At 40.9% G+C, this 22,976-nt stretch overlaps 2 protein-coding genes and 1 long non-coding RNA gene across 12 annotated transcripts in view; 1 reads left to right on the top strand and 2 right to left on the bottom strand.

The window, feature by feature from the left end:
- Positions 1 to 1,328: 1,328 nt before the first annotated feature.
- On the bottom strand, positions 1,329 to 11,398 carry TCF24 (transcription factor 24). Its single transcript, XM_028736798.2, has 3 exons — positions 11,087 to 11,398; positions 5,147 to 5,532; positions 1,329 to 2,997 (listed from the first exon to the last, which is right to left on the bottom strand). The coding sequence occupies exons 1-3, from the start codon at positions 11,349 to 11,351 to the stop codon at positions 2,884 to 2,886; spliced, it is 765 nt and encodes a 254-aa protein (XP_028592631.2). The 5' UTR covers positions 11,352 to 11,398; the 3' UTR covers positions 1,329 to 2,883.
- The window catches only part of LOC114600541 (uncharacterized), a 21,591-nt gene continuing 9,897 nt past the window's right edge, over positions 11,283 to 22,976 (top strand). For 4 of the 6 annotated variants that reach the window (XR_003707580.2, XR_013393902.1, XR_013393904.1 and 1 more), the window contains exons 1-3: positions 11,283 to 11,525; positions 18,869 to 18,940; positions 22,456 to 22,527. This is a non-coding gene — a long non-coding RNA (uncharacterized LOC114600541). The remainder of the gene's footprint in view (positions 11,526 to 18,868; positions 18,941 to 22,455; positions 22,528 to 22,976) is intronic. The other 2 variants (XR_013393903.1, XR_013393905.1) reach the window with 2 other exon arrangements.
- Positions 19,021 to 22,976, bottom strand: part of PPP1R42 (protein phosphatase 1 regulatory subunit 42) — an 18,201-nt gene continuing 14,245 nt past the window's right edge. For 4 of the 5 annotated variants that reach the window (XM_028736792.2, XM_028736793.2, XM_028736789.2 and 1 more), the window contains exons 8-9: positions 22,548 to 22,707; positions 19,021 to 19,338 (exon numbers count right to left, since the gene is read on the bottom strand). In XM_028736792.2, coding sequence (XP_028592625.2) covers positions 19,260 to 19,338; positions 22,548 to 22,707 — 239 coding nt within the window. In that variant the 3' untranslated portion in view covers positions 19,021 to 19,259. Of the gene's footprint in view, positions 19,339 to 22,547; positions 22,708 to 22,976 lie in introns of those variants that run through there. The other variant, XM_028736796.2, reaches the window with a different exon arrangement.

Below are 22,976 nucleotides of genomic sequence, written 5' to 3'. Positions count from 1 at the left end.
TAAAGTCACGACTTGTTCCAAATTATGGATTGGCTAGCTATAAATGTATACATTTTTGTATGTCCACATGCCAAAAAATCATGAGGTGTGTATTCCAGATCATGAGACGCACATGCATTTTGATGGAAGATGTTTCTGTGAGAACTGAGGAACGGGCCAGAATTACCCAGCACCAATGCACAGGAGATGCGCTTGTGCCATTATGCCTAGAAGGCCCACAGAAACAGCTCTCATGAGGCTTTGAGGCTGGGATTAAATGGCAGGGGCAGGCTCCTTTTCCGATTTTAGTATGGGGGTGGAGGGAAAGCTATGCTGGAAGTGAGGAGTCACACCAGGGTTCGAGCATTTTAGGCCTTAGTCCTATGCACACATACCAACTAGAATAAGTAAAACTGAAACCAGGTATTCTGAGTAAAAATGCACAGGTCTTGCTGAATAGTCTTTCTTGAAATAACTGATTGATGTCAATAACAAAGGAAGTGTTCAGTTTTTTAAAGTACTAGTGCTTAGAAAAGGTACTGTTAAATATGGGGAGGAATTATTCCTCTACAGAGACTGTGTGTCTGCAAGTCACATTTTTCACAGTTAAAGCATGGGAATGATAGCTGGAATGGTTCCGGAATAAGCCATAGCGATGGCTGAGTCAAAGGCTAATCAGTTGTCATTATTATTATTTTAAAGAAAATCCTAATATTATAAGACATGATAACATTCTTAACTCCTGTACCGCAAAGGAATTTCCCAAATATTCCTCTTAAATGCATTTTATTTTATTTTATTTTTGGCTTCTTGTGGAACAGTTTCATTTCTTTGATTCTGACAAATCATAGCAGTTTTTAAAGTATTTAATATAAATATTAAAATTCTGTAAAATCATGTATAACATATACAATAAGAGAAGATAACTAGGTGAACCTCTACTGCACTTATCTTCTAACCACTTTGCTTACATGCTGCAAATATTTTAGCTGAACTAGCTGAGCATGCAAGCTCTGTTTTCTGGAATGAACAGATCAAGCTATAAAACATGTACACATGTTGCAGTATAGAAGTACAGTAAGCTTTCCCCTCAAACATTAATGCAGTTCTCAGTAAAGCAGAGATAAACGCAAATAATAAATTATATTACAACACCCATAATATTGCTAGATTCCATACACAAAGCTGCTTACATTGTGGTTTTGTTTTTGTTTACTGTAATGTTCTCACTTGACTATTAACACACATTCATTTTATCAGTGAAAAGAGGCAAATAAATTCATCTGAGAAAAGGCTCTTGAACAGTAAAAAGGTAAAGGTAAAGGTACCCCTGCCCGTACGGGCCAGTCTTGCCAGACTCTAGGGTTGTGCGCTCATCTCACTCTATAGGCCGGGAGCCGGTGCTGTCCGCAGACACTTCCGGGTCACGTGGCCAGCGTGACATCGCTGCTCTAGCGAGCCAGAGACGCACACGGAAACACCGTTTACCTTCCCGCTAGTAAGCGGTCCCTATTTATCTACTTGCACCCGGGGGTGCTTTCGAACTGCTAGGTTGGCAGGCGCTGGGACCGAACGACAGGAGCGCACCCCGCCGCAGGGATTCGAACCGCCGACCTTTTGATCAGCAAGTCCTAGGTGCTGAGGCTTTAACCCACAGCGCCACCTGCGTCCCTTCTTGAACAGTAGATGCTTCCAAAGGTCATTTGGACCTCTGCGGAAAAGCAACAAAGAGTCTTGTGGCACTTTAAATAGATATATTATAGCATACGTTTTTGTGGAAAAGAGCCCACTTCATCAACCACATTTGGTATTATCCTAATATGGCAGGTATTATACAGTGAAAATAATTGTAAAGAGTGAGGTCAAATTGTAATGAAACAAAAAAAATACTAAATTTTCAATATGCAGCATAGAAACTTCATAGTGTAAAAACTTTGCATTTTATGGTTAATTAATATTTGCAGCTTATTGAAATTATATTTTATTGCAGAAGCATCTTAATTCTACACACTTAAGATGCAACACAGAAATTCATATCCAAAGTTCATATAAACACAGATCTGCTTTTTAAGCTCCTTCTTTACAAGATCAGCCAGACTACACTGTAAACTCTATAGATGTTTTATATAAACACACACACACACACACAGGCTCATGCTGATCTATCAGTGGCCATTAGCCACAACTGCAAAATAGATCCTCCATGCTCAAGAACCCTATGAATACCAGATGTGGTCACAAACAATGGCGGAGGGCTGTTGCTTTGATGTCATGCTTGTGCACTTCGTGAGACAATCTGTGCAGTCATTTTTGGAAACAGGACATTGGAATAGATGGATCGCTGATCCAGCAAAGCTCTGTTTAAGTTCTTAAAAGCTTGGATGCATGTGAACAGCCAGAAGAATGCACACCTGTGTTTCTTGAGGGATATGTTCAGAATGAATCCCTTCATTGTGATAGTCCATAATTCTTATGTTAATCACGAACCTTGTTGCTTTAATGCTTGCAAGTTGTCTATTGGGTCAGCTCACACGTTACATTCAGCCATTTCCTTCACAAATGGGATGGATTGCTTGTTGACTCAAATAATGTTACATTCGCCAGGAGTTCATGAATCTCAGTTGGTATCATGTGTACAACGCGTGTACATTTTGCTATTTCAGAAATCGTGGCAGTTGTTTGCGGCAGGAGGACCATAATGCACTGCTCACCCAAATAGACTGCTTCTGGACATAAAGAAAGCAACCTAAAGGAATGTGTGACTACCTTCAAATTCAGCTTGTCCACCTACTTCAAATGGTGTCAGATACAATTGGGAGGAGGGTCATAGTTGCTGGAAGAAGTGTTTTAATTTAAATATATCCAGCATAATAAATACACAGCATTCAATATAAAAACATAACATTACATTTTTGAATTTTTTGAAGTTTCTCCTTGATTTGTGTTTTCTGTTTGCGCTGAGTGACTCAAAAACTGCCCTGTAGCTCCAATGTATAGCCTTGATCGCATTGGCCATTTCTAGAAGACAATGTATACAAAAGTACACAATAGATTAGTACTGCATAGGTGTCATGCTTTCTGAAACAAAAGAGATGAATGAAACTACAGCCGTACCTTGGAAGTTGAACAGAATCCGTTCTGGAAGTCCATTCGACTTCCAAAACGTTCAAAAACCAAAGTGTGGCTTCTGATGGGCTGTAGGAAACTCCTGCAGCCCATCAGAAGCCCCAGAAGCCCCAATGGATGTTCGACTTCCAAAAGAACGTTTGTAAACCAGAACACTCACTTCTGGGTTTCAACTGTTCGGGAGCTGATTTGTTTGGGAGCCAAGGCGTTTGAGATCCAAGGTACGACTATATACTGAAGACACATACACATGAGTGTGGGTATCTGTAGTTTACAGATCTGTGCCTTGAGAGTAGTAATACACTGTGTTCAATAGTGAATAAACTGAATGCCTCTTTCATCCCTCAGGGGATAAAAGGGGGTAGACCTGTGGGTTACATTTATCAGGGATATAAACTAGAGAGAGGGCAGGGCATGAGGCTTGCTGACTATTTGAGAGCAAGGCTCTGGCTATGGAAGAAGGAAGGACCTGTTAGGGTGCCAGTGCTGTGAGACCCTCCACCTAGGTTCAGGTTGTACATATGTGTAAATAAACCATATATCATAAAGACACCACAATCTCCACTGTGCCTCATTAGTCAAAAAGGAAACACAGATCCTGAGTTAAGGTGCACCTGCATTTCCTGGAGTTTCACACAGCTCATGGAGATTGGGGTGGCATGTTAGAATATGTATTTTTTAATGAGCAAGGGGCAATTTAATACCACTAGTGAATAGAATGAGTACAGGAAACAAATAAGTGAAGAGCTGCTTACAGTAATAGTTTGCCTGTTTTTTCTGATTACCAGCCCTTTAAATTAGCAGTTTCCTGAACTAAGCCAAGAGGGAACTAGTTCAGGAAATTACTAATTAAAGAGCCAGTAGCCAGGAGGAGCAAGCACTGCTTTACCGCAAAGTAAATGAGAGGCATTTTCTTGATTCCACTGAACTGAAAAGATGACTTCTTTCAGTTCTATCTGACAAAGAGTTCTACTTCTCCTTTACATCTGCAGGTGTTGCTATACATCTGGATTTTCCCATATCCGGAATACTGCTGGCAGCCCATGTTGGTGGTGCTGCTTTTGCCATTTCCCCATACAAATAGCTCAAAAATGGCTTTTTTGCAATTTTGCCCCAAAAGCCAACTTTGGGTAAAAAAAGCTCAACAACATTTCTGTCTGTTTGAAATATGGAAACCCTATTTCATTCCCTATGAAGGAGCAGCCACGCAGCTTAGGATGTCTGTATCCATTTCTATTGCTTGAGGCTCAGGTGGCCTTGGTGGTGGCGAGTGCCTTGTAGCAGCTTGGATGGTGGCCCAGCTACATCACTCTCTGGACAGGGATATCTTAACTTCTATCATCTATGCTTTGATAACCTCTAGGTTAGATTACTGCAGTGTCTTATGCACAGGGCTGCCTCAGAAGTCAGTCTGGAAACTTCAGTTGGTGCAGAATTCAGCAGCCAGGTTGCTCACCGGGGCAAGGCAGTTTGAGCATAAAACGCCAATCCTGGCCTGACTGCGCTGGCTGCCAATTAGTTTCTGAGCCCAATTCAAAGTGCTGATTTTTACTTAAAAGTCTTAAATGGTGCAGGACTGCAATACCTCAAAGACCGCCTCTTCCCATATGAACCGACCTAGACCCTGCAATTGTCATCTGAGGCCCTTCTTTGTGTGTCCCTCAAAAAAGCACCCAGAGGGTGGCAACATGAGAACAGGCCTTTTCTGTGGTAGCTCCCCATTTGTGGAAGGCTCTCCCCCAAGGAGGCTTGCCTGGCACCATCATTATACATCTGGTGCCAAGCAAAAACTTTCCTTTATAACCAGGCCGTGGGCCTTTTAGAAGTGGGCAGGATGTTTTTAATGCATTTCAATTTCCTCTTGGTTTTAATGGACGCATGTGGGACTTTTTGTCTGTCTGTTTGGTTGGTTGTAAGCTGATTTGGGTTGCCCTGGACAAGATAAAGCAACTGACAAATTTAATAACAAATAACAAAAGCTTTCATGCTCTTCCTTGATTCGGCCTAGTAAAAGAAACCCCCTTTGTTTTGCATTGCTTACCTTAACTGGGTGCAGATAGCCATCCCCTCTCAGCGTGCCCAAGCCCTCTCCGGGCAGCTCTTCTTCATCCTGCAAGCTGCGGGTAAGGTGAGCAATGTAGGTAGTGGCCAGGAGCAGCACGTCCAACTTGGAGAGCTTGGTGTCCGGTGGCACAGAGGGCAGGGTTCTCTGCAGCTCCAGAAAAGCATGGCGCAGAGTCTGCACTCGGCTGCGCTCTCGGGCGGCGTTTGCAGCTGCTGGCCTCCCCAAGGCTATTGCAGTTCGTTGACCAGCTGAAGAATCTGTGCCAGGCACACTGGCTGGCAGAGAGCTGGAGTTAGAGCAGGGCGCAGTGAGCTCCTTGCAGTTCTCCGATACATTTCTATAGTCCATTGGTGGAGATGAACCTGCAGCCAACAACAACACTTACTTTCCAAGTACTTCAGAGGACGATCATAGTTACGTATTTTTAATGTTGTTATCATTACATTCTGACCTGATGATTTTTTTTTAGTATTACGGCAACGCTTTGGACGTACAATTTGTTTTTCGCTTTTATCACTGTGTTTTCAGGGAACACAGCTCATAACAGACAGTTCATTAAATAGAACTGATTTTGTAATTCTTGAGTACAATCTGCATGGTTGGCCACTAGTTTTAGGCAGTGGTGTAGCGTGGGTTGGCAGCACCCGGGGCCATGTGGAGGAAGCGTGGGTGGGAGGGAAACGGATGGCGTATGCTGACCCTCCAAGTGTCCCTATTTTCCAGGGACATACCTGATTTAGAGAAGCCATCCCAATTTCTGATTTGATTCCAAAATGTCCCACTTTTCCTTAGGATGTCCCTATTTTCATTGTAGAAATGTTGTAGGGGGTATAGAGTTATTCAATCCCCGAGCCATCTAAAGGCATAGGTATAGGGTTTTTTTAAATGTTTCATGTTCTATTATGTTTTTATATATGTTGGAAGCTGCCCAGAGTGCTGGGGCAACCCAGTAAGATACATGGGGTATAAATAGTAAAATCGTTATGGAATTGGCTGTCTCTATTTTCACCGGAGAAATGCTGAAGGGTATGAGTATGCATGCACATTCAACTGCCTAATGGCATTCACATCACCTGTGGCCAAGAACTGTGGTCATGTACAGAGTTCAGGCAGTTCTAAAGGACTTTCAGAAAACAGTGGCTGACCTGAGAGCAATAAAATAGGAGGCAATCAGAAGCAGGTGACTTTAAAAGTATATGTTTAGGCAGAACACCAGTCAAACTTACAAGTTTAGAATTTACTCACATGCTTGGAATTGCATTCTCTGAACAGTGTTCTCACTCAATGAATTAATTTCCGCTTTTGCACCAACATACTGTGACCTTAAACATTAAGGGTGCCCAATAAAGTTATCTACAGAAATGGCAGATATTTTGTTGACTGAGCTGAACAGCACATAGTACTCTTCCCCAAGTCAAATTGTGTAATGACAAAGGCTGGACAAGTTATTTTGGCACCCAACTCCCAAGGAAGAAAGTAACACATGCACCTCTCCTTGTAAGTAATTAAAATACAATAAAAATATTAAATAACTCAGAATTTTCTGCCCTTTCATAAAATCTGAGACAGTTTCCTCACTCTGCCTAATGGTGGGGCCAGCATCACACAGCTTATATTATATTTGCTCAACAGATGGATTTCTCCTTAAATAAAAACCACCCCTAAAACTATGTCCAGAGCCTAATTCTGCATTCTGTAAAAAATATCTTATTATAAAGTGTGAAAAATCAAATTACACAGAATCTGACTCTACTACATGGGTAATAAATGGGCTGTCCTTTTAGAAAAAAAAATACACTTCTTCCAGAGGTTAAATATTCATTCTTTCTTTTTTAATATTCCAGTAGAAATTAAACTTTAGTTCAATCTCCTCTTTCCTTTTAAAATATAAACATTTGGCAGAAAGATCCACACCCTAATTCCTCTAGGCTGGTGGATGCTGGGGGTGGATTGTTCCCTAAGTATTTTGTTTTGTATTGTTTCACAAAAGATTCTGGTAATTAAATAATGAATGGCAATAAATTCTATTCGGCAAGGTTTTGATTGGAATGACTTCTATAACTTTGAAGAGAAATTGTTTTTATTCAACGTAACTGAAATATCACCACTTTGGAAATCATTGGTAACAATAAAGTTACTTATTTAATTGCATAAATGAGTGTTCAGATGATGTTATGTAACATGAAATACTGCTTGAAAATTCTGATTGAGAAGGATTGCAATTCAGGACCCTTAAAATAAAGTGCTTTTACTGAATATATGTTACAGTAAACAAACTAAAAAGAGATGGTTTCTTGTCATTTCCAATTTACACTAATTTACAAATTAAAAAGGTAAAGGTACTCCTGACCATTAGGTCCAGTCGCGGACGACTCTGGGGTTGTGCGCTCATCTCGCTCTATAGGCCAAGGGAGCCGGCGTTTGTCTGCAGACAGCTTCTGGGGACCTTTTAATGTGTTTTTGTCAGGATAAAAGAGCAAATGATCGTAACGTTGGTTTGCATCTGTGAATGAGATCCTCTGGATTTCCCCCCTTCTGTAAACAGCACCTTGCCATTTGGGTGCATACTGTACCACTTGGGTACTCAAAATTAGGTGTGTGGTTCTTTCAGTCATGGCCATTGTGTACAGTCATAGAAATACCTGGAATATCTATGTATATGTGTTTGCATATACAATGGCCAACATCCAAAGACTTCTAGACACATACCTAAAATGCTTTAGTGCAAATGCTGAAGCTTTTGCCCATTTTCATTTCCTTCCACAAAGCTTTGCATTGCAAGAGAAGCTCCTCTGGAAGGTCTTCTGACCTGCAGGAGTTGCTTTTTGAAGTATATATGCAAAAGGCTGAGATACAAAGGGGAGGATGAACAGTTTTGTGCTTCCGATTAGCTCTTTTGAGTATATATACAGTTGTCTGCTTGTACTGTACACACAATCAGCAAGCATAAATTATTACAGAAATCAGAGGGACTACAGATCAGCTGTATACTTCAGTCCCACAGATTTCATTGGCAACGAGTTTGAGGAGATTGTGCTCCTTGTACATGTATATATTATGTATTTATTGAATCTAGTATATTTCTAGGAGTCTTATAAATTAGATCTATCTATCTATCTAGTTGGGTTAGTAGCAAACCCAGGGACCAGTTTGCAAAAGGAAACCCAGTTCTTAACAGGGCTGAATCAAACTGTTCTGCTATCCCAGGCAAAAATTTATTTTGATGCTCAGTCTTGCACTTCATTGTATATAGTGTGTGATTGGAGTGGAGGGGTGTTTCTGCAGGGGTTTAACAGCAACTCATCAATGGGACATAGGGAAGGGGCTTCAAGTGGAAAAATGAATGGAGTGGGAACGAGCCTAACACACATTCTATGCCTATGGTGAGAACAGGATCGGGACCACTGAAAGAACCGTATTCCCATCTCAAAGGTTTCCCCTAGTTTCAGAATCTTTCCCTGTTCCATTCAAGTATTTTGCAAAAACTTAGGGTGATGAATGCGTCTGATTCTTATTTTTGTACTGTTGCAATTGTTAAGTTTTTTTAAAAAACTGAATGCTGTCATTGCAGCAGACTGTCGTCAAAAACAACAAAACTACTGATATTATTATTATTATTAATTATTATTATTATTTAACATTTAGAGCCTAATGTTTTCAAAGAGCTGAACAAGGTATCAAAAAACAACACAGCCCCTGCCATCAGGCTTACAATCTAAGGGACAGAATGTAAAGGCAATAGGAAACATACACTGCAGGGAATGTCTAAAATGTAGTAGTGTGTAATTTTAATGTTGTGTCTGCCAAAATGCTTTCCATGCAGAAGATCCCAGGTTTACTCCCTGACATCTCCAGGTAGGGCTGGGAATGTCTGTGGTCTGAAACCATGAAATGCTATTGCCTGTCAGGGTAGAAAATGCTGAGTTAGGTAGACCAATGGTCTGACTTGGTTTAAGGCAGTTTCCTGTGTTCCTGTTCACACAGAAAAATTTACAGGCACAGACTAATTTGCAGTTTCTGTGGTGACAGTTTTCCTCTTACAGTAGACAGAGAAAAATCGCTTCTAAAAGAGGCACAGAAACTCCCATAAACATTATTTATACACATGTAGGGAAATAACTGATCAAAATCTATATGGGATATTTAGTGCATCATGTGTCACCTGCAGTTTATAACCTATATGCATTTATTTTCCTTAGTGCAAATCTGCATCAGTATCTTTTTAACAAGATCCTAAAGATAGACTTGCAAGTAGTCAAGAGTGAAAACCAGTCAAGATGGTCCCCAAACTTCCAGTGGTGGCATTCCAAAATTAAGTGTATTCCTATAGCCGATTTGGAAGGAATCAGTGCATTTTAATTGCTTGTCATTTGTTTTAGTATGCCCCCAATATTTTCCCTTTCAGGTTTTAGCTCCTTTGCTTTTGATTTGTTTTGTCAATAGTTGTTTTTTAAATTAATTTGCCTGAATGCTCAGTAAATATTCGGTGCCCATTGAACTGCTATAGAAGGTGTACATTTCCTTTCCTGGTCCAGGATTCCAACAAGCAAATTATATTAGTTAGCATCCAACAAATACACTGTAAGCGAACAGCTGAGGATTCCCTTAAACTCTTTTACACTTGAGGGATTTGAAAAATGTTTGATGATACAGAAGGATTCTAGGTAGTGCCTTATTGGGCTTTTAGGATCTCTTCAGACACCACTTTGGCTGTAACATCAGTTAACTGGGAGAAATGAACAGAGATGTTTAGGGAGTAATGAACAGTATTACTGCCACCTTCCCATTCTTAACATTTATTTGAACAAAGAGTAGGGGAAAATCAGTAGGACTTATTAGCAAATAAATTCATCAATCAAAAATTTTATTATTTGGAAGTCTTATTTGAATGAGGCTTAAAGCCAAGAAAGCACTAAATTTAGCATTGCTGCCCAAGTGTTTTTATTACAAAAATTAAACCTAAAAGGATAAAGCTAGTATGCAGCATTGTTTACTTAGGAGCATGCCCCGTTGAACTAAATTCCTGCTACTTATGAGCAGGTGTTTATAGGACTGCAAGGGAAGAAAAAGTAGTGCAGAATTTCCCATTCAACGTTCTAGGTACAACAATTTCCCCAAGCATCAGTGTGATTTTCACTACTTTATTGGGCAGCCGGATGTAAATATGCCTTTCCCCACTCTCACTTTCTTGAGGTTTGAGGTCAATTTGCGGCTGATGAATGGCTTGATCCTCAATACACACAAATAACTTCTATTTTTAAGATCGGGATGAAAGGTTCTGTAATACATTCCATCCACATATATATATATTGCTTTCTTACAGCTACACATTTTGACTTTCCGGCACTGAAAAAACAGCAGCTGACTGATTTCGCATCCGAAAAGCCAGGAGCTTCTAAGAGATCGAGATATTCCCTATTCCGAAAGCCCACAAATTCGCACCTTTCTTCAGTTGAGCCTAGAATAACTCCCGACACGAATCAATAGCGGCAAGACTTCGCGCACAATCCTGCAAGGAAACAAATATCACTTTCAATCCCTCCTGAGTATAATGGCAAGATGATTAGGGAGAGCTAGCCAATCCAATTTAAAATTACCTGCTTGTTGTTGAGCCTGCGGAGTTCGCCAAAGCTGAGCGAGCCCGCTTCTCTCGATTTGCAGGGTAACTTTTATTCCCAGGGAAGTTACTGAGGCAACTTCTAAGAGAACATGTTCAAAGGGCAGACAGACCACCAAGATGCATCTCTAGAGCAGCACTTTTTGAGGAAACCGTTTCGGGCTTGATTTCCCAGTGACTGGGTTCTAACAATAAATGAGACTGCACGCAAATACAGAACCAGAGGAAATATAACAAAACAGCACAATTGTCCGCTACTGAGATAGAGAGAGCAGAAAGTTACATAGGAAAGCACTTACTTGGTCTTCTGGGGTGAGCACCCGGGGCAGAGAGGCGCCTGGCCGGCCAGTAGCGATGTAGTCCAGGCTGGGAGGGGAGAAGCGCGTCTCTCTTATAGACTTCCGAGGGGCTCCTCCGCCTCCTCCTGCTGCTCCTCCTCCTCTCGCATCGCCCCCTGTCCTTCCTGGCGAGCTCGACCTCTTTCCCCTGCAGGGGGCCGAGGCGCCTTCCGACCGAGAGCGGGGCTGCTGCCCAACGGCAAAGCAGCAGCGGCCTCACCTTCATCCTCCTCCACCCGGTCTCTCCTCCCGCTGAGCAGACGCAGCTCTCATCTGAGCCACAGGAGTTTCTTAGGACACATGGTCCTGCCTGGCATCCATCTTCAAGGTTTGGTCTGACGCCAGCTCCTGATGAGGAGAAGAGGGCGCAAGGGCATGGGCAGAGTGCAGTGCTTATCTAGTGAGTAGAACCAGGTATGGGTCTCTGGCAGGGGTTCGGCCAGGCAGGTTTGAGGCGAGGGCACCTCTGATTTTTGTCAGTTACGCCTGGCGTTTTGTTTAGGGGCCCAACCAGGGCCGGATTTAGGTTTGATGAGGCCCTAAGCTACTGAAGGTAATGGGGCCCGTTATATGTCCAGCTGTCCTTTGTCAACAACAAATTGTGGCTGCTTTTTGTGTTGAATATATGGTAATTTATAGACCTGTTGTTGTTGTTGTTTAATTTATAGACCTAATAGGTATCAAAAGCCATTTGCACATGCAGAATGTAGGGACCCTATATATAGAAATGAGCAAACCAGTGATGGGACGCAGGTGGCGCTGTGGGTTAAAGCCTCAGCACCTAGGACTTGCCGATCGAAAGGTCGGCGGTTCGAATCCCTGCGGCGGGGTGCGCTCCTGTCGTTCGGTCCCAGCGCCTGCCAACCTAGCAGTTCGAAAGCACCTTCGGGTGCAAGTAGATAAATAGGGACCGCTTACTAGCGGGAAGGTAAACGGTGTTCCGTGTGCTGCGCTGGCTTGCCAGAGCAGCGATGTCACGCTGGCCACGTGACCCGGAAGTGTTTGCAGACAGCACTGGCTCCCGGCCTATAGAGTGAGATGAGCGCACAACCCTAGAGTCTGGCAAGACTGGCCCGTACGGGCAGGGGTACCTTAAACCAGTGATATTTTAGGGAGCAGGCTAGCAGGCGGGGCCCATTACTTACCTCATAGGAGCCTACACAACACAAAACACTGTTGCTGTATGTAGGTTTTAGTTTATTTGTTTTTTATCTTATATTTTGGAAATGTACATCCAGCTTTTTTCCCCTTTAATTTTTTTGGGGGGCCCCAAGAGAGTGGGGCCCTATAGCTTGTTTAGCTTATATGTAAATCCGACACTGGGCCCAACCGCGTTATTTGAAGAAGGGGGTGGTGAATCAAGCAGGAAAAAAAATCTGGAGGTCTGCTAATTATTCTCCCTCCATGCCCTACGGGGGTGGGCATTACCATGGGTGTAGCGGGGGGGGGCAGGGAGGGACAGCTGCCCCCAAAATTAATAAAAATACATAGCTAACTGAGGTTCTGCCCCCACCAACAAAAGGCCTGCCACCCTAACGAAAGGCCTGACTACGTCCATTAGGCCTCTGCTTGCATCTCCCCCCACAGATGAAAGTATTAGTTCCTCAAGCTCTGGATGCCTATTTGGTTTTAAAACATGCACAACATGCCCACTGTCAGTGTTCTGCAAAGTTTTATTTATTTATTTTTAAAAGATATTTATTAAGGTTTTCAAAGTGTTACAAAAAGAAAAAAGGAAAAGAAAAAATACAAAGTAAAAACAGTTAAAAACAATTCAATCTTTCCGTATCTTATCTTTCATTTGCTTGTTCCCCAGACCTCCTCGCACCTCCCTTTTTTGTATTCCAGTTCAATTAGTTAATTCAGCAAATCCTTTCAGTGTTCTGCAAAGTTTTATCGCAGTTAGAAGTTTAGCGTACAAACTGTTAATGCTGTCAGGCAAAAGAATGTAAGACAATCTGCCCTGGATGAGAGGAGTGGCTCATCTAGTTCAGCTTCCTGTTCTCAAACTGGCCAGCCAGAGGAAACACCACAAGCAGAACATGAGCACAAACACAGCACTCTAGCAACTCAGCAACTGGTATTCAGAGGAAGATTGCATTTGACAGTGGAGAAAGTGCATAGCCATTGTGGCTAGTAGCAATTGATAGCCTTATCTTTCATGAATTTGTCTAACTCTCTTTTAAAGCAATGCATGAGGTGATCTCAGGGTGCCTGCCCTGTAGTAATCAGCAGGATTAGCGCTCAACTCATTTTCTTGCACGTGAGACACCTAGAACTTAATTGATTATGATCACAGCCTTTATGGGCCAAAACCTAGCGGTCCAGTCCTATATGCAGTGGCACACAATGGTGCTTCCTAATTTATCCTACGCACTCGCAATAACCAAAGTAGAAAGCAAAAGACAAAGCCAGGCAGTGCTATAGGATCTCACTGTGTGGATGAGACAGTTGTAGCAGGAATAAAATTCAGATTGATTAGGCGCTGGGGCGGAAATTAATACCCCGTTTTATTATAAAATCTATGTACCACTCAGTTTCAGCACCTCTCAGGTGGGCACCATTGCCATTATAAGAGAACAAGGGAGGCATTCATGTTGAGTTCTGGCACCTCTTTTTTTCCTAGAAAAATAGCACTGCTCAGGACCATTGATTTCAGTGGGTCTACTCTGAGTAAATATTAGTTGGCTATCTAAATAGAACCTTAGTTGGTAACCTGATCACTGCATTTGGGACCAGTTAAGGTTTCTTAATCTTCTTTAAGGGAAGTCGCAGGTAGGGCACATTATAGCAGTCTAGTCTGGAGATTACCATAGTGCACATTGTGGTGGCCAAATCATCTCTGAAAGAAGCTGTAGTTGGCAAATCAGAGCAGAAAACACATTTTGAGAACTGGGATACTGAACTAGAGTACGCTTCCAACAGAATTGCTGAATATATGTTGAATCATCAGAGCAAAACTGCTAAACACTTAACTGAGCATCAATAGAAGTCAGTTATTAAAATCTGAATTAAGGGCTTAAGGCTCATCAATTTCAATAGGAGAGCCGATTTTACACTTAAATCTCTCCTGTTGAAATCAGTGGGGTTTTGAAGTCCTTGAGTTTCACTGGTTTGTGTTCTTTATGTGGAAACAAGATATAAATATAAATAGAGCTCAGGATGGCTGCCCGACTGATTAAACACACTTTTCTGCATTAAATTAGCTGGCGATTAAATTCTTTGGGGATTTTTATTTACCCTGCTCTCACCTTTCCCTCTAACTCCTAGCTTTAAATTAGGACTGGGGATAAGCTGCTTTGATATGAAATCCAAAGGATTGTTTCAGAATAAAACCCAAAGCTGGCCCTGAGCCAAGTTTCCAAGCCACGGACCCCAAGATGCGAACGGACGCTCTCAACAAACCATTAGCCGGTACCTTATCTCACTCTCCTCAAGGAAATAGTTGCAAGCTCTGTGAATTAATCATCTTTCCATTAGAAGCCTGGGAGGCGTTTGCACGATTGAAAGCAATGCCTATATTCTCTAGGTACAAACGCTGAAATTGTTCTTTATGAAAATTGTTTGGGTTAGGATAAAGTAACCGTTTTGCTCGAGGGGAGTAATTTAAACGTTGGGCTCGGAGGTTAAACAATCTTTTCATAAGTTGCTTTTTTCTTTTCTTTTACTCCCATTATTCTTTTTCAGAATTTGCCAGTATTGACCTTTGCCAAAGAGTAGAAAGTCACGGCTCTTCATATTTTCCAATAACCTTTCCCACAATTAATAAACAATGATATTTTAAGCCTAGATAAATAAGATAGCAACTCTTTTAAGTTGCCATGTAGAGAAAGGCATCACATTAAAATAGCCAGCATTAAGGTAATTTTAATTTTATAGTTTTATCATTTGTAGTTAGCTGCAGTGGTGCAGTTTGGTCATTTTTAGGCTCCAAAACTTAATGGTCTTTCAGGGGCCTCCTCTTCCTTCAAAATCTGGGTAAGATTCTGACCCAAAATCTTACCTTCATGGTACAGCTAAATAGCTGTCCCATGTGCATGTTTGTGTGTAGATAGTAATTCGCTATATGATATCTACCAAACATCACTAGTGCTTTAAACAGCTTTTCACGTTGGGTTGTATTCAGTGTAGTGCTAAGGATTTCTCCTTGCACAATGGAATGTCCTCGCCTTTCCTCCCCATACATGCCCCCTAAATCTGTTCTGGGCATGCCTGAAACCCTCCAGGGCAGATTTGGGGATGGTGTGGGGTACGGGTATGAGGTGGTGGGGTAAAATCCCCTTGCAGGGGGAGAAGGGGCAAAACTGGATCTTTTCAATTAATACCATTTCTCCCAAAACACCAATCCCAGGACCCATTTGAGAATTTTTTTTGCAGGTAGGAATACAAAAATAGGAGAATCTGTTGGGTTTTCGATACATTCAGCTATAGCCCTTATTAGGGAGACTGTTGTATAACAGATTTTCCATATGTTTGGGGCAAGTGTGTGTGGAGCGCAATACCACAGAATATGAAGACTGTGGGCCATGCTCTAGTAATGACAGTACTAATACTATGTGCCTTTGGCATCCCCACAGAAGCAGAAGCACACTGTGGGGCAAATCACATTTAAAATTTTAAATCTATTTGTAATACAGCATATGGGCTTGCTTTACAATGAAAGAAGGGAGGAAGAGTCTGCCCAAGTCCCTAGTCATGCCTGGAGTAGATTTCTGAAACCCTCTTGATATCCAATAATATTATAAAAGTACACAGACTTACTTCATTAGTGGGATGGACACTGAGATGCCCAATATTAGTTTTTACAACTATAGCAATTTGAATATATACACATATTTAGAGATGGTCCCATTATTGTTCCAGATTTTGATATCTGGTTGCTTCCACCTGGCCTAACTCCATATGATAAATCCAGATTTCAGAACAAGAGATAGAATTCTATGTATGCACCATTACCTCACTCTAAGCATATAATTTTAAACATTTATTTTATTGACACCCTCCCCCATCCACACACACACAATTTAGTAATTGCACAATGGTGACAATGTCTCAATCAAAACTAACAGGAAATTTAAAAACAACCACCTGCACTGCTGAAGCCCAAAATATTCTGTGTGGGAAGAAAGGACAACTCATTGCTTTGTTCTCTCCAATAATTTTAACTGTGATACTCCACCATTTAATCCTTGCATCATTTTGGAAATACCCCCAACTCCAAGTTAGTTGTTCTCCCTTGGAGAAAAAGAAAATCCAAAAATCATCACCAAATTCTTCTCTGAAAATTGTGCTGGAAAAATGGGAACGCAAAAATCTGGGACAGCAGTGTTTGACTGGATTTGAAATCTATCCCTAAACACATTCAGACTGTAATCCTATATCTCATTGAAGTAAGCTGAACTGAATTCAATGGGACTTTGTTGGTAGTGTTCTATGTATGTGAATATATATAAAACACACACAACCATATATTTATGGGACTCTGAACAATAAAAAGTGATATTTGGAGGCTGGAAATTACAGTTCAGCAACATTAATGAGAAGAGACATTCAAAATAAATAGGCAGGGTGTAGAATTTTCCCAAACAAACACTGGGAATGAAATTTTGATTGTGTGATAACATAGACACAATAAATCAAATCTTTGACCCAGCAAGACAGAAAAATAAAGCCTGATTTATTTGTTGCCCTTTATGTAGCCAAGAAAATTAAAATATTTGGTATTAATTGCAATTAGGAAGTGGAGTCTAGGGAAAAGTTACGGTGATTTAAAGGACAGATGGTATAAGATGCAGGATGCTGCAAAACAGGAAAGCAGCAAGAATTTATGCTGCTTGTTTCCAGAGTAGTCCCACTGATTTCCATGGGATTTCTCAGATGAAGTATTTGGGTCTGCAGCTAAAATTCTTTCAGGATGAACAATGCTTCCTTTGGGAATTTTGGCTTTTATTCATTTATAATCCCAGTTAAACTGAAGTACAATAATTTAAGCCAACTGGCACCCTCTCCTAAACACATTTACTTGGCATTAAGTTCCTCTGAAATCACTGGAACATGTTTCCAAATAAGTGTGTTGAGGACTGTGATGTAAATCAGCTTAAATTCCAAGCAGATTAATTTAAATGAGGGCCAAATTAGACAATATAGGAGAGATGCATAAACAGTCCCCTGATTCCCCCCCCCCTTTCATTTTAAATGCAGCCATGAAGGGCTAAGGATGCTTAAATATTTCCTTGCAGGCCATTTCTCTAATCAAGTCATGTCCCCAGCTGTTTCCACAACCATAGGGTCCTGTTCTTTTGCCCTTTGGATGAAAAAACCAGGGAGGCATTTCCCCCCAGAATAACAGCCTAGAGGGCAAGAATTAAGTCTGTTTTCCTCCAGCCAAGGTCTCCAGCATCTCACCCAGTTTGGCCATCAACTGTGAATCAACCTATGATGACACAAAGAGATCACTTATTTTGCAAATTAAAGCAAATCAAATGATGTTCAAAATTATGGGTACAGGATACTGATTAAAAAGAGAGAGCTCAAGGGACCACAGCTAGCAGGAGAGCAGGTACTGTGTACACAAGATGCTACTAATTTGGTTCTTGTGTGTTGCATGAAATGACAGCAGACTTTGGAATTGTTGTCAGAACGGTCACTCTAATGGTGTAGGTCCATGGACTTCTGGAGATGTGTATCGGTAGCCCCATTCTTAGCTGCAGGATCATGTCCAGAGAGTAGAGCTGGGAGAGTGCTCTTCAACCCAGTTTATCCAATGGAGTGCTCTCCCCAATGCTATGTGAAGCCATTGAGGGTAGTCACTAGGAGTTTTGGAGCACGGTGCCATATGTAGGCAGATGATACCCAACTCAATTTCTCCATTATGCCCAATCTGTTCTAGATGGGGTTCACTCCCTCTGAAGGAGCGGGTTTGCAAGCTAGAGGCACTTGTTGATTCATCTTTGTCATGAGAGGCCCAAGTGACCTGTGTGGCTTTTACTAGCATTGCCGGGTACACCAGCTGCAACCATCTCTGGACCAAGACAGTCTGACTACAGTAGTCCATGCATGGCTAACCTCAAGAATCACTGTAGCAAACTTTGTTGGTTTGATTGTGTTATCTGGACCAGAAGTTGCAAGTAGTGCAGAATGCAGAGGCCAGACTGCTTACAGGAACAGGTTACTAGCAATATACTGCTCCTTTGCTGAGAAAACTGCACTGGTTGCCAATTTGCTACCATGTCGGGTTTAAGGTGCTTTTGTTAAGCCAAAGCCCTAAACTACGTGGGGCCAATACTAATTTCTTATGCTCTACCTCAGTAGAGCATCTTCTGATGCTCTTCTGATGGGGCAGTTTTGTTGGTAGAGACCCATGGTTTGGTCAGCCTTTGCCAGGGACTGAGCATTTAATGTGACAGGCCCTGCCTGTAGCAGCCCATTACGAGTCATCTTTGTCTTATTTTAGACACCTTTTGAAAACTATTTTTCAGGCAGGCCTTTGAATTGTGAATTTTTTACCTACTGGTATGTATTGATGTTATTATATTATTGGTTTTATGTTGTACACAGGCTTCTATGAAAGTGTGATATTTTACATAAAAACATTTACCAGCATACAAAAAGGGCCAGCAAATAGTGCCTATCTGTGGGGACTTCAAACAAATGTTGCAGTGTTGATTCCTTTTGATGGTCAGGATAGCTCCACGTCCTTTATCAAAATACTCCATCTATCTTTCTGCCATTTTCCATCCTCAGCAGTCACCGGTCCAACCCAACTGAGCATATGGAGTCCTCATTGGCCTGTTTTGATAGGGTCTTTTTTCTACCGTAAGTTTTTATTCTGCTTTAAGCTTTTTCTGCAAACCTTGGGATTTCCCCATGCACCTTTTCTCATTAAGACACCTGTGTACTTTACTTTAAACTTTTTATTTATGAAGTTACATATATTGGATCTGTTATACAAAATATTGCTTTTGTATTGTGAAAAATTACTGTGTCAGCAATGAAAAACTTAAAACATGCCTTAGTGTTTTCTGATTAAAATATAAAACTTTCTCCACAACATTCAGTTTTTCTTCATAGTTGGTTTGATGCACTCATTTGTTCTCTTGATAACACAAAAAGATGTTGCTTTTCCAGTATCTTCTTAAAGAGGCATTTGTCTTAGGAGGTGAGGTTCAGACAGGTTTTTCTGTACATTTTGAGGATTCTTCAGGGATAAATGGCTACATGAACAAAACATTGTAAAGCAATTATTTTAAAGATGAAAATAATTCTGGATACAATAACAGTTTAATGCCATTTGCCTCCATAGATGTGCTTATATTCTATGCTTAAGCTTCTGTTAAATTCTGCATAAGTGTTCAGTATGTAACTAGACTAGACCATGTTCCACAGACATTTATTTCTGGCAGTACATTCAGGCTGCAATCCTATACCCACATTCTAAACAGAGTATGTATAGAAGTGCACTATAAATGGCTATATTTATTTATAAAAATATTTTAGCTACTACCTATTACAATCTGCCTTGAGCTGGTGTGCACAGGTATAAAACACAAATCACAATGAAACTGTTCAAACAGCAAGATCATAATGAAATGAATATGATTGTAGCTGGTAACCCTAAGGGAATCAGTATCTGACTCCTCCACATTAAATGTGAGAAAAAGCCTGAGTGCAGTTGTGTTTTTAACAAGCACCAAAATATCATCAGTGTTGGTGCTTGTCAGAGGGGAGGTGGTTCCATAAAAAGAGGGCTGCTGCAGAGAAGGCTCTTTCCTTAGTTTTTGCTCACCAAGACTGGTATAACTAAGAGGGCCTCCTCGGCCGAATAAAATGCATGAACGGAGCAGTAAGGAGAAAGATGCTCCTGTAGGTTTTCTAGCCCCAAGTCATCTAGGCCTTATAGGCAAAAACCAAAACCTACAACCTGGCCTGGTAGCTTATTGGCAGCCAATGCAGCTCCCTTAGAAGTAGTGCAATACACACATATCTATAAAACACCCCCATGTATAAGATGCCCCTATTTTTTGGGACTCAGATTTAAGAAAATGGGGGGAAATGGCCCCATGTATAAGACGCCCCCTAATTTTTTGACATTTTTTAAACGGAAAAAACCCCTAGTCTTATACATGGAAAAATATGGTAATTGGACACTCCACAGTGTAACATAGTAGCAGCAGTCTCCAGCTTACAGACCAAGCTTAAGGAAAGCTCTACACAGAGAGCATTATTACAGTAGTCTATTCTTGATGATACCAATACATGGTCACAATGGCCAGGTTATTTGGGTCCAGGAATAGGTACAGCAATGCCGATATATGGTATTCCTAGTCCTAGCCATTGCAGCCACTTGGGATTCCAGAGACAGAAATGAATCAAGCTACACTCCCAAAGTGTGTGCTTCCTTCTTTAGAAGGGAGAGCAACCCCATCCAGAACAGTTACATCACCCAACTGCTGGACCCTGGAACCACCCACCTCCATCCTGTCAGGATTCAATTTCAAATTACTTGCTCTCATTATTACATCCAGACACAGGTTCAGAACCTGTACAGCCACATCTGATTCAACTGTAACAAAGAAATAGAGCTGGATAGCATCAGCATATTGCTGACACCACATTCTAAATATCCTGAGGTTCGCTCCTAACGGCTTTTTGTAGATGTTAAATAAACAGTATAGTCCCCAGTACAGTATATATGTTCAATGGTACAATCCTATGTATGTTTACTCAGAAATAAATACAATTTTGTTCAATGGAGATCAATGCAGTGTAAGTATGCACAGGATTGCAGCCTAAATGTTAAATCTAAAAAATCCCTACACAATGCAAACTGTAATACCACTAGAACATACAATGACTGCAGTATTATCATTGGTTTCTATGAAATAAGTAAAAAATATTCATTTGAGGGTACAGCATAATCTTGTGGCATGTCTACTCAGAAAACAAAACCTCAAGTTCAATGACACTTACTCCCAGACTGTGGGTATGGAAATGTATTCTTAATAACTGCTTGATATACTCGTGTTAGGACTAGAAAGATATGTGCAATGCAAATGAAAATGCAGAACACTTCTTATCTGAATTTCAGTTACCCAATGCCTGATACTTGTATTTCTTTTGTGTTCTTTGCACAGATGTATACTCTGTATTTTACATAAATAATTTCCCCATTTATCTTAATTCTGGCAATCCAAATGTTTTCCAGATCATTCCGATAAAGGAGTCTGTTCTCTGTCTAACTGCAGAGCCCAGCTAGGGCGGTCTGCTGTGGAGACAGGTTTCCACTGGGAGATTTCTCCTGACAGGAGCTCGGAATGCTACTGCTAGGCAAGGGAAGGCACATTCAGAATTCAACCATGCTCATGTGGTCTTCTGCAGTGTGCATATATTGCTGAACAGGAAATCAGTGCAGTCAGCTTTGATAGTTTCTGGGGGAAAGTGAGGACTAGGCTGAGTCCAGTATCCGGTTTCCTCTCACTGCAAGACACGATTTGCACTTTCAGTAGCGAAGGACAAAGGGAGAATCCTTGAGTTCAATGATAGTTTGACAGTTTACTGGTACACTCAGATATCTTTGGATCACATCCTATATATGATGCATAAAACCCAAGCAGCTTTAAGGCCAAGGATCTCCTGACTTTAAAAATGCATGTGCAAGAATCCTACATTAGGTCCAGGAAGTGGTTCTGGAAGTTTTAACTTCATACTCTATTCCTTTTTTAAAATTACCCCCATTGCTACTAGCTGTGTTGAGAAAAAAAATACAGACATGCATTAGAATCAGCTGCATATAAAGTCTGCACAGTCAGCACTGATTCGGTTTGCCATGTAGATCAGCAAGGTATCAGCGTAGGATATCAGAGTTATTGGATTGTGGTGGATTGGCAGAAGGATCAATTGAGTTCTCCTCCCTTCCAGGCTTTCACAGTAAACAGTATTAGAGAAGTGGTAGCAGACTGTATGTGTGCTGTTTCTTCACTCCAATCACCCTATAAGGGGCTTTTGCCCCCAGTAACTTCCAAATATGAACTGGAAATCCTCACCGCCCCGCGTGCACACAACATACTACCAAAATGACATTCCAATTTAAAAAGGACTATCACAAATAATTTTACACATATATAGTTTGGCCCTATCAGTTACAAAATGTGATCAGCCTAAATCAGAATTTTGCTAAAAAATATGAAATGAAAAAAGGAAGAATTTCAAAAACAAAAATTGTTCAAATATCAACAAAATAGTCCCTGTGTGCTACAGCTGTACACAGGAAGCTGAACCTCCCTCTCTTTTAGTATGTATTCTCTTGTCAATATAAATTTCTCTCTAAACAGTGCACTTCCAGCCCCTCATTTATGCAGAACTTTCAGTTATGCAGAAGTTTCATATACTGATGGACTCCAAAGGTATGCTACAAGAAATATACCTGATTTTCTCAGTAACTCTGTCTTCTTCATGGACGGTTCGATGGGATTCTTTACTATGAGGAGGTCTATGCATCTCAGACAAAATTGCAAAATTTGGTTTTTCTTTGGTCATTGGGAAATAGTAAATAGGAAAATGTGGGTGTTCTTTGTCATTATTATCTGCAGGGTACACAAACACATGCATGCATTAATTAATTCCAAAAACTTTTCCCCTGAAATATTAACCAAAACAATGAAGACATGGTTACACCTGCAAAATATATAATAACTAGTTAAAGTGGAAATACAATTTAACAGAACCATGGATAATATATGGAAGTATAGCATTTTTCAAAAATAAACTATAAACATTACTGATGTGCATGTTTAATGTCAAAGTGTCTGAGAACATTATCCAAGCAGAATTTTCAGCTAAAAATTGGAAGTAG

This window comes from Podarcis muralis, chromosome 8 (assembly GCF_964188315.1).
Source record: "Podarcis muralis chromosome 8, rPodMur119.hap1.1, whole genome shotgun sequence".
Classification (NCBI taxonomy): Eukaryota; Metazoa; Chordata; class Lepidosauria; order Squamata; family Lacertidae; genus Podarcis; species Podarcis muralis.
Note: the sequence above shows the minus strand (reverse complement) of the source record. Positions and strands in the feature narration are given on the sequence as shown.